The 11185-nt window shown below is 41.8% G+C and overlaps 1 protein-coding gene across 4 annotated transcripts in view; it reads right to left on the bottom strand.

Annotated features, from left to right (window-relative positions):
* Window positions 1-3294: 3294 nt before the first annotated feature.
* Window positions 3295-11185, bottom strand: part of rapgef6 (Rap guanine nucleotide exchange factor (GEF) 6) — a 117338-nt gene continuing 109447 nt past the window's right edge. For all 4 annotated transcript variants that reach the window (XM_026328026.2, XM_026328027.2, XM_026328024.2 and 1 more), the window contains 4 exons: window positions 10394-10655; window positions 8354-8898; window positions 6872-7222; window positions 3295-6622 (listed from right to left, as the gene is read on the bottom strand). In XM_026328026.2, the coding sequence (XP_026183811.1) occupies window positions 6600-6622; window positions 6872-7222; window positions 8354-8898; window positions 10394-10655 (1181 nt within the window). In that variant the 3' untranslated portion in view covers window positions 3295-6599. The remainder of the gene's footprint in view (window positions 6623-6871; window positions 7223-8353; window positions 8899-10393; window positions 10656-11185) is intronic.

Here is an 11185-nt window from a genome sequence, read left to right as displayed (position 1 = left end):
GATAGTTTGTTTGAGTAAACTTAACTTGAATTAGTCATTGCAATCTCAAAAAGTTACAGTACAAAGACCTTAGCATCCTTACCCTGACCCTGCACTACGGGTTTTGTGAAACATGGGTGCGGAGACTCTGTGTGACACGTGGCAGAGCAGGTTCAGGACAAGAAGATGAACTGTAGACTTGACCCTGTTGCACATCACCTGTCCTCAGACAGAGCAGCTGATCACTGGACACAGTGGTCAAACTTAGAGTCACGTTGTCCTTCATCTAATACAACAGCGTCACTGACCCAAAAACACTGCATGGATGAAACATAAATCCCACGACTAGTTTGCTGTAAAGCAGGTATGTTTAAACTCACACTAGATAAGACATCAAATGCCGAAGAGAAACAACTACTTGCATATATAGGATTTGCATGACTTTGGATTCATGGGAAACACTGTGAGCTGATTATTTACTGAACCTCAGTAAATAACTGAAGTGGCATTACCCACATATGTTAGACAGGTGTGAAGAGTGCAAATATTTTAAAGGAAGGGTTAATTACTTTCATTAATAAAAAAAACCTTTCAGCGTCTCTAACTGTAGCTTATTGATATATAGTGAATTATTGTTTCGATCCTTATACAAGCAGAAATATAAAAGCAACATGTTGTTTGTTGTTGCCATTTTTACATTTCTTAGTGTAGAGATTGTACTGAAAGGTGCTAATTAGTGAGTCTTAGTACAAACACTGAATGCAAAGAAACGTGTTGCTTGTTGACAAGACGACTCCACAGGGCACCTTTAAGTATTTTTACATTTTTCTTTCTTGCTATCAGAGTCACACACACACACACACACTTTTAAGCTTAGTGAATGATACTAAACCCATTCAGATAATAAAGACAATAAAAAGTTTGAAACACAAAGAGCCTTTTACATGACGATGCAGAAGGTCAACCCAAACTAACTTATTTTTCATTTATGTATATGAGAACAACAGGCACAAGGGCAGCACAGACTGTACAAATGACAGAATATTTTCCAAACTGTTTTGCCTCACAAATTTTCATTTAGACAGGACTGTGTGAAAAGCCAATTCCCATGTGTGTGTGCAGCCCTCAGGTGATAAAGTTTCCGTTTTCCCACCTCCTGCTCGTGGCTTCTCCTGACAAAGTCACAACTTCAAAGTCAAAACAGTGGGGAGGTGTAATGCACACACACACACACACACACACACAACACACACACAACACACAACACACAACACACAACACACAACACACACACACACACACACACACTTTGTCATGCAGGACACAGATACAGCATAAAACCTGAGCGTGTCATCCAGTGAGGCTCTTTCACCCTTTGTGATGTATAATTGAAGCTGTGGTTAATTTCACCAACTTGTTTCAAGCCGAATCCCACTCGGAGCTGAACTTTCACTTTGTTGTGGAATATTCTCTCTGAAGTTGGAGAGACCAGTTCTTTGAATGTGCTGGATAACACGCTTCCCCCTTTTCAACACACCACCACCCTGACCCGTCTCCATTACACTTCGTTTTATCACAGAAAAAGTCTTTAAGAAGTAGCTCAGAGAATCCCAAAGTCAGATAGAGCAAAAGTTTCCTAAATGTCTTTTAAATTAGTCAGACTTCTGCTACTTATGCTTTGCTGTTTGGCTACTTCAGTGGACAAGAAGAAGCAGCTACTTGTTTTAATTTAAGAAAATACTAAACACATAAACAGACTAACTGTGAACATGTTCATTAGAACAACTTTATATGGTCCCAGTAATATCAGCTTCACAGTGTTGTCTGTGGATTATATAGAGTTATAATAACATTGTTAGTGGAAACACATATTGCTGTTTAATTTTTTAAATGTAATTGTTGGATCTTAAGTTGAAATCATTTTGATACTATTTCACACTTTTGCTGCTAATTTGTTTCAGCTCCAGTAGCTGCAAAGTTGTCTGGTGCAGTTTGGTATATCACACATTTGGCTGGCGTTTACTGCCTGCTCGTGATGACAAGTAGGTCCAGTGCATAAACACTGACAGGCTGATTATCATGAAATGTATTCTCAGCTGAGCCTGCACACATGCACCTGCAGTAGAACTGCACCACACAGCATTTAGCATACAGGGATAAACACACACACAGACCAGTATATTCTTCTTTTCGTCCTCCCGCACGCACACACACACGCCTCAACCAGCATGACTTCCTGGCCTTCTGTGTGACAGTAAACCTTTAATGAGTAATAAAAGGGACCTGACCTTGAGCACGGCGTGATATTCTCCGGCTCTGATTCGAGCTGAAATGCGGCTGATTGCAGCAGAAGGCAGTGAGACAGTGAGGACAGAACCAAGGACATTTGAACAACACGAGGTGAGAAGATTTACTGGTTAAAAGAGAAATTACAGTAACAAATTGTGGCTGCATTGGCCTCTGCATAAAGTATCCTGTCCAGCCTTTCCAGACTGAAACCACTCAAATATTACTATGAATTCAATTTATTCATATAGCACCAAAACATAAGAAAACAAATCATCTCAAGGCATAAATTAACATACTGAGGAGAGGAGAGGAGAGGAGAGGAGAGGAGAGGAGAGGAGAGGAGAGGAGAGGAGAGGAGAGGAGAGGAGAGGAGAGGAGAGGAGAGAGGAAAGGAGAGGGGAGAGGAGAGGAGAGGAGAGGAGAGGAGAGGAGAGGAGAGGAGAGGAGAGGAGAGGAGAGGAGAGGAGAGGAGAGGAGAGGAGAGGGGAGAGGAGAGGAGAGGAGAGGCTACTATGATACAGAAGTATATCAAAGCCAAAAGGTTTGAGGGCACACAAACCCAGTTTCAGGAGCTACTCAGTCTGCAGGTCAGCATTTGAGAGTGAGCAGGTCTTTAAGGTATAAAGGAGCATGATCATTAAGGGCTTTGTATTTAAGGACAATAATTTTAAATTCTATTCTGGATTTTACAGGGAGCCAATGAAGAGAAGTTAATACAGGATAGATACGATCTCTATTGGTAGTTTGTGTCAATACTCTGGATGCAACACTTTGGATTAACTGGAGGTTTTTTATGGCGTTAATGGGACGTCCTGAGAATGAAACAATAACAGTAATTTAGCCTTGAAGAAACAAATGCATGGATTAGTTTTTCTACATCATTTTCCAGACAGGATTTTCCTCATTTTAACCCATTATCTCCAAAATATATGACTCCTATAAGCCTCAGCTGTACTTGGTGTATAGACATAAACAGACATGCTGCTCTTAGGAGGTCAAACAACACCCAAAAATAAAGACACAAAATTCTTTCCGCTTAACATTTTATTCATTGTCCAAATTCATATCAGTAGACTTGGAGAAATAAAAGGTATTTTTTCCTTTTTAAACATTCTCTTCAACAAAAATATAACAACTATTTACAAACACTCGTAAAAAATACATAGAGCGTATGAGCAAAATCATCTTGTCTTTCTAAAAGACATAAGTTACATCAGCTATGAGAAGTGAGACAAAAGCAAACTTTAAGCTACAGACCAAATTAATACCTCTTTGTACAGATTGTGCAGCACACTCACCACATTTAAGCTTATAGTTGTGCATTTCTGCTCTAATGCCAAAAGATGTCTACATAAAACACATTCACATCTCTCTTATTGCATTCCAGGTAAACACGGCAGGACACGGGGGCTAAATCGCACTCGAGCAGAAGCTGTGATGGAGGTGAAACTTGTCTTCTCTAGTTTACGACATTAAAAACACAGACATGTTGTGTTCACAGTGCCAAGAGCCGATCACTACCAGATCCTCCATGAAACTGTATGTAGAGTGGGAAAAGAGGGAATTACTACTAAATAAATCCAGCTCTAAAGAAAAAACTAAACAACATTAAAACAAAGGAGCATTTAGAGTGTTTACAAAGAAATATGACAAAAAATTCCTTCACTGGGAAACAACATTGATGTGTGCAGAGAGTTTAAGAGTTTCACCTTAAAAACTCTGAACAATCATTTTATGGAAAAGAAAACTGTTGACTGGTGCAGCTATTTTTGCTAAAGCTATGCAAAAATTAATACTGATCTGTGGTGCAAAAGAAGAGGAGCTGTCGGTTTCTGACTCAGTCTGTTTTAAAGTTTCTACTAAAAGGATTGTTTAGAAATGGAAGAAGAAATGAGGGCAAAGGTCACAGTGGATACTCAGGATTCATAAAATCTCTGAAGCAATAGATGTGAAAATCCCTGCGGAGAAAGGCGGGGAGGGGAACTGGGGGACGACACTAGACACGGCATTTGGAGCAAACCTTGTTCTGTTCAATCAAACAGACAAGGACATACAAGCACCCAAAAACTCCTTTCAATCATCCAGCCTGAGTTTGACTGAGCTCTCCTTGTGCCATGAAACCAATGACAAGACACCTACAAGGGGCTCAACGTCTTGCAGACGAGAGCTGCAAAATAAACAGGGCTTTTATTGGAAATGACTTCTGAGACTTTCCTTATGTGCTGTACAGCCAGACTGAACCTCCGTGGGAGTTTTAAAAACGCTATGATGAACCCAACCTCGCACATATAATTGCACAACAAGCAAACACAGTCACATCCCAAAACACAGCAGCAATCACACTTATAGACAGATCAGAAATGGCACAAACAACATTGTGAGAGCAAAATCAGAAAACAGAAAGACATCTACCCAAAAAGGCAGAAACAGGGCGATCACAACCTCTGATTCTTTGATATAACAAAATATTCAAAAATAGTCTTTATAGAAGACTCTCTTTCTCTCAGCTATACACGATCAGTTAACATTAATTTACGGAAACAAAACAAAAATATATATGTATAAATTCATACATATGCCATGTATATATATATATATATATATATTAGCATTAATCATTTCAAGTCTTTGTGTGGCAAAACAAACAAAAGAAGCATCACAGAGAGTGAGACAGACAGCAGAAGGAGAAAAACATCCAATTCCAGTTACACCCCCACTGCACGACAAACACAAATAAAAATTATTGTCTATTTCCAAAACATTACTCAGAATGTACAAATTTGTCTGTTTTCAATACAAATAAAGAATTTTCAAGCTCATCCTTTAAATATTCTACAAAAAGTAATATGAACATGGAATGGAGATGCACGCAGGGTGTTAAAATACATTATCTGTTGACTTGATTTGTTGCTCGTTCTTTTAAATAAGAGAGAAAAACCGAGATGAGCAGTGTGAGCACACAGTCAACATTTATGCTCCATCTGCATATTCCTTCTGCATTATAAACAAATTTACAAGGTCAAATGAACCTGCAGCTTTATACTTTAACATTTCAGCTTGTAATTCAATAGACAGCTAGTCTAATAAACACTGTAAACAAAATGTATAAGCGTCCGTGTAAACACTGTCCTTTAAGCACACCAAGATTTTGGTGTGTGTGAGTGTATATGCATGCACGTTGTGTGCCCACATGTTGTGTGCTAATTTGCTTTTTTATAATAGCTGCTGCAATAAAATGACGACATGCGTTTTACTCTACAGGAAGCAGTGAGGCATTTGTTCTTCAGCTCATTAAAAACAAGTTATAATACAGTTTTTATAGAACATCCAGGAGGCAGCATGCCGCTAAAGTACCTCGTGCCAGACTGAACGAGCAGTAAGACAGGCGGTGGAGAGCGTGACATAAACACACAAAACTGCCCGAGAGACGCTGCTTGTCTTTTTTCTGTAAAGCTCGACAAAGAACAATGAGTGCTAAACACAAACAGACATGCTCTCTGTTAGTTCAGGAGTTCGTTTCTCTTCCTGAGAGGAGAACAACATACCACAGGGCTCTCTCTCTGGCTCCTGAGGGTTTTTCTGACCTCACATCAGCCAAACATGTCCGTATCAGGATAAAAAAGTTGGTTTTGTTGCTGTTTGAACTGAAGTTATTTATGTAAATTTACATCATCAGTGCCAGAACTTCAGAGGCCAATAAAGATGTCTAAAAAAAAATAATAATAATAATAAAATCTCCGAATCTGTTTTTCTTTTTCTCTCATTCATCTACATTCATCTTCTTTTGAGCTGACAGCAAACTACGAACAAAAAAAAAAAAAAAAATCAAGCCAATGTTTGTTCAGTCCAGTCTCTCTTTGCTGGCTCCTCCTCACTGTTCTCACATAAAAACTATGCAAAGCTCAGAGATTCAAATGAAAAGAAGAAAACACACTTTACAAAAAAACATCACTGTACAATGCTAAAACTGTAAAAAGCAAAGCAGAAAGCTGAAGCGCAGAACGGAGGTACATGGTGGTCTGTTTCCAAGGAGGCTGACGTCGTCTCACGATGCACCTTTACTGTCACTCGTTCCTTCTTTGTCTTTTTCATGACGCCGTTCTTATCTTCTTTTTTTGTGGCATGGTTTTAAAAAGAGACGACTGTATGAATCTGGGGAAGTGGAGATAGGTCACATCCCCCACTGGTGCGTTATGGTCGGTGGTGTCACACAGGGTGGTGCGCTGGGTTTGGAAAATGTGCTCTGACACGTGGTGACGGCGGGCTGCTCGCTAAGTCCAACGCCTCGTCAACACGACTTGGTCCGTGTGTAAGAATGTGTGTGTGCGTCCTTACACCGCTGACACCTGTTCATCTGTGAAGAGAAGACAGGACAGTGTTTGACAGGGAGTCTGCACATTGACGACATTTTACAGGGTTCATGCAGGTTCCACACACGTCACAATTTAAATACCCATTTCACAATCATACCAACCACAGCACGGTAATAATTAATGTAGTAGACATGAGTTGTTGACATGAGGGAACCTAATGGTATATTCTTTCAAATACAAGAGTGAAGATTCAGTCAGCTTTATCATTTCAGTATCCTATGGGGACGTACCATCGTCACTGTCAGCCAGCTCCTGTGGCGGGAGGCAGACACTGGGGGGTCTGGAGTGTGTGGAGACAACCGTCCGGGCTGCCTGGTGGTGGAGGTGATGGTTCCCAGCCAGCCTCCGTGCCTCAGCCAACCCCCCTGCTGCTCCCGGGCTCTGCAGGAGTTTGCTTCTCTGCAGGGCCACGCTGTAGTCTGGAGGTCTGAGGTGAGGAGGCCTGGGGAGGAGACCTCCAGGCCCACCTACTACTCCGTCTGTAAGGCCGAGATCCCCCAGAGCCAGACCCTGGTAGCCTGGAGGGGTGGGAGGGGGAGCTCGGTAACGCTCATCCTTGGTGGGGGAGGTGACACAGTACACTGGATGGAGGTGTACATCAAAAGAAAGAGGAAATGGAGCAAAGATGGAGGGGAATGAGGGATGAGGAGTGAGTGGGTGGGAGGGTGAAGAAGATTGGGTAGGGATTTAGTGCAAGGAGGGGGGAAAGAAAAAAATAAACAAATAATGAAAAATGAAATCAATGTGATGTTTCACTAACACGATACACAACTACACATGCAGCAAAATGTGTCAAAAACTAAAAGAAAAACATACAACAATCAGATGGACGGCTGCAGACACAGCCAGAACTAAAGCAGCAAATAACTGAGTCATCAGTTATTCGCCAGATTAATCGATTATTCGTTTGGTTCTTGAACGACGGGAAATAATGAAAAATGCTGGTCACAGGGGTATTGTTTTGTTTCACCAACAGAGCCAAACCTAAAGATATTACATGTGAGAATCTAGAAATATTTCAGAGAACGTCTGACAAACGATTAATCGATTATCAAAACCTGCGGCTGTTTTCTGGCCATGTATTAATATGTTAACTGATCTGGCAGTTCAGATTTGGCAACTGATCTAATACTGTCAGAACTCATCCTCAACATCCTTTACAACTTCAAGGTCCAGAATTATCAAAAAAAAAAGAGGAAATGTTAATTGCTATAAACTAGCAAACAGCATAGTCTGCACAGTCAGCAGGAGAAGCAGAAGAGAAATTTCTGATCTGGCTGATGAGGAAGCTCCATTACTCCTGTCAGACGCAGAGCCAACAGTGACAACGACGAGACCTGTTTAGGATCTCAGCCCAAGAACTAACAAAGGTGCAGCTACAGTGCAGCATTTACCAGCTGTTCACTAGAGCACAGCAAGCAAGAGGAAGCAGCAGTAATTCACCAAAACAAACAGTACGCTTCATTTACTGCATGTCTGTGTGATAGAAAATATGGGCAGCCTTTTGAAATCAGTATCTTAAGAAAGCTTAAGCTAAAGCTGGTGTCTTACAGCATGCCTTGTGAAACTCTATCTAGCAAAGCCTTGAACAGGGAAACCTGTTATACACTGTAACTACCTCGACACCTGCACAGCCCCCAGCAGACGCTCGCACAGGCAGCGAGAGCCACACCGTGTTCACAGGGAATCAAACTCACAACCTGAGCCCTCACCTATCAGGCCTTTCTCTGTGCTTGATGTCACCGTTTTGTAGGCAGGGTCTGTGCTTTGCCCTCCTTCCTCGTTGGATGGCGAGGAGGGGTGCTCTGATGTGTTCCGCCGCTTTATCGTCCCATAATTCCCCTCGTAGTTGTCTGACAGTGAGCTGGAGGACGCCCAGCTCTGCCGTGACTGATTGGACAGCTCCGAGCTGGAGTCTCTGAAGTGTTGTTTGGAGCCGCCCTCATTCGGCCACGCGTGACCGGCGGCCTCAGCCTCCGCTATGGGCCCGGCCAGTTGAGTGTGCTTGAAGCCGGCCAGATGCGTGTGTTGGAGAGAAAGCGGGTGCCCGTGGATGCCGTGGTCCCAAGGCCGGCAGGAGGAGGCGGGGAGGCTCTGGAAGGAATCATGGGAGTTGGAGGAGCAGGACGTCCAGCTGCCGCGGCCACTGTCGGCCACGGAGTCCAGAGAGGTGTGGTCTGGGGTCAGCTCCTCTGTTGAGACGGAGGACGTGAAGGTGGAACCTCGCATAACGTGTCCTCGCGCTAACGATGAAGAACTAGTGCAAATAGAAGAGACATCGAGAATATGAGACTTTAGAAGAGATTCATAATCAGCAGTGAAGTAAAAACAACGTGAAAGGACAGGAGGCAAAAAACTTGTGTTCATGTAACAGGCTAAAACCTGTAAAAGAAAGAAGAGAATGAGGGGAGGTTTATAAGATTATATCAAAGTATTGAGTGGTGTGAAGCAGCAGAGGTTCAATAACTAGAAAAAGCAGTTGGCATGCAGAGAGCCACACGCTAACACAACAACAACAAAACAAAAGATGACGAATGACAACGAGATCAAGTTCAGCGTTAACGCAGATGATCCATGTTGTCTACACACAGCGCTCAACTTCCCGCTGCAATGAAGTATTGCTCATGTCTAGATGAGTTATTTTATGTTTCGTGTTGCTCCACCTGTTGCCGTGAATGTCCAGCAGTACAGCTGCTCCTTTCAAAATCACAAAACAAAACTTTTCACAGTTTTTCACACATGATCGATCGCTACGTCTGGGTTTAAAAGCAACAACCAGCACTATGATTCACTGACGCAGTATCACTGGACAAACAAGCCACTTAATGTAAACAAGCCATATTTCATAAAAGTGGTCGGAGTTATAGAGCTGAGGTCATATAACATTAGACAGACTGACAGATGATGGGTGATGTTTTACAGTCTCCTCTTGATGAGACAGAATGGTCTGATCATGGAGGAACAATAAACAAACAGAAAGCCATAAAAAGGCGTATTGTTTACTCGGTCAGATTAAAAAGCCGCCTGTGTGAAAACCGATATGTTGTTAACTGAGAAAAGAAGGAAAAGCAGGGCAGTAAATGTAGGATGCTAATAAAAACCTGGTGTGTTTATGACTTCCTGCTCTCTGAGTTTTAATGAGGAAAGTACAGAATTGGATCCAGCTGGGAGAAGAAATAGAAGAGCAGCTTAAGGTAGCACCTTTTCACTCATGAGGATCTGATGATTATGTGTTTGTGCACTGGCTGTTTGATGTTTAAGGAAAATATATTTGCAGTTAAGTATCTGGATCACATGATGGAAAATATCCTTGAGCCAAGCTGAACCTCACTCAGATTAAATTCTTATGACTCTTGTGTTAGAAATCCCACAGCAATTATGTTATAGTGAAGGTAGAGGTCAGATATGTGCCAAATTAATTCTTTCTCTCCACTAAAACTTTACGAGTTTAAAAATGCTTGTGTTTTTCTTTAGAGTCCATCATCCGGACTTAATCTGGCATCTCACGAGGAGAATATATAGAGGTCTTGTAAAGAAATAAAGGGATTGAATGCATCAGTATCTTTACATGCATTAAAGAAACTAGAATTAAAGTTATGCAGGTAATCTGACCGAGAGAACAGTGTCCTCCAGGTGAAACAGAGCTGGGGGAACAAGGTTCTCACATAGTGACCCTGTTAAATGCCCCTTTTCCCCGTTAATTAATTTAACCAAACAGATTAGATCAAGTGAACTGAATTAATGTTGATTACCTTGTGCTGGGCTGGTTGTAATCAGCATTTAAGTGTGTGTGTGTTGCTGCTGTGATCCCAGCAGCTGCAGCAGTTGTTGTACTAGTAGATGTAGTAGTAATAGTGGCAGTAGTAGTACAGGCCCTGTTACTGCTGTTACAGCGCTCATCGGCCCCAGGTGCCGACACAGAGTCGACCGAACAGATACTGGAGCGTGAGGAGATCTCGCTGTGACTCGAGTCCGACAGGTTGTCTGCTTTACCAGCTGGGAGGAGGGTGTGACCTGCAGACAGGAAAAGGTGCATTTTTAACATTCATATTTGAGGATGAAGTAAGACACAGGTCTTACCAAGAGCAGAACATATATAGGAAGATGACTGGTTGGCAGCGTTTGACTCTACAGCTGTTTTACCTAAAACAGCTTCCTGTGGCACGACTGCAGCTAATTTTAGCTTGGACGGCCATGACGACCATTTTAACCAAACCCTGCAGATCCACCCAGCTGGTCATCGCTCTAACATTTTTATAAACAAATCCATCTCAGCCTTGACTCCATAATATGGAGAGGCAACATGAAGCGTCAGTTCCTTTTAATAGCAAATAGCTGATACTCATCATTGTGTCTATGTTATATCTTTAGTATGTTTTACCAGTGTTTAGAATTGTATAGAAAAAACAGTTAAAATGACATTACAAAAATTCATATCACATGCTGAACCAAATCAACTGTGGCTGCAGGGAAACTAAATGAACGTGGCAATAAAACACATTTTACAACAAAACTCATTAAACAAACTCAGAACACATCATAAT

This window comes from Mastacembelus armatus, chromosome 14 (genome assembly GCF_900324485.2).
Source record: "Mastacembelus armatus chromosome 14, fMasArm1.2, whole genome shotgun sequence".
Taxonomy (NCBI): Eukaryota; Metazoa; Chordata; class Actinopteri; order Synbranchiformes; family Mastacembelidae; genus Mastacembelus; species Mastacembelus armatus.
The sequence above is the reverse complement of the archived record's forward strand: the minus strand, read 5'-3'. Positions and strand labels throughout refer to the sequence as shown.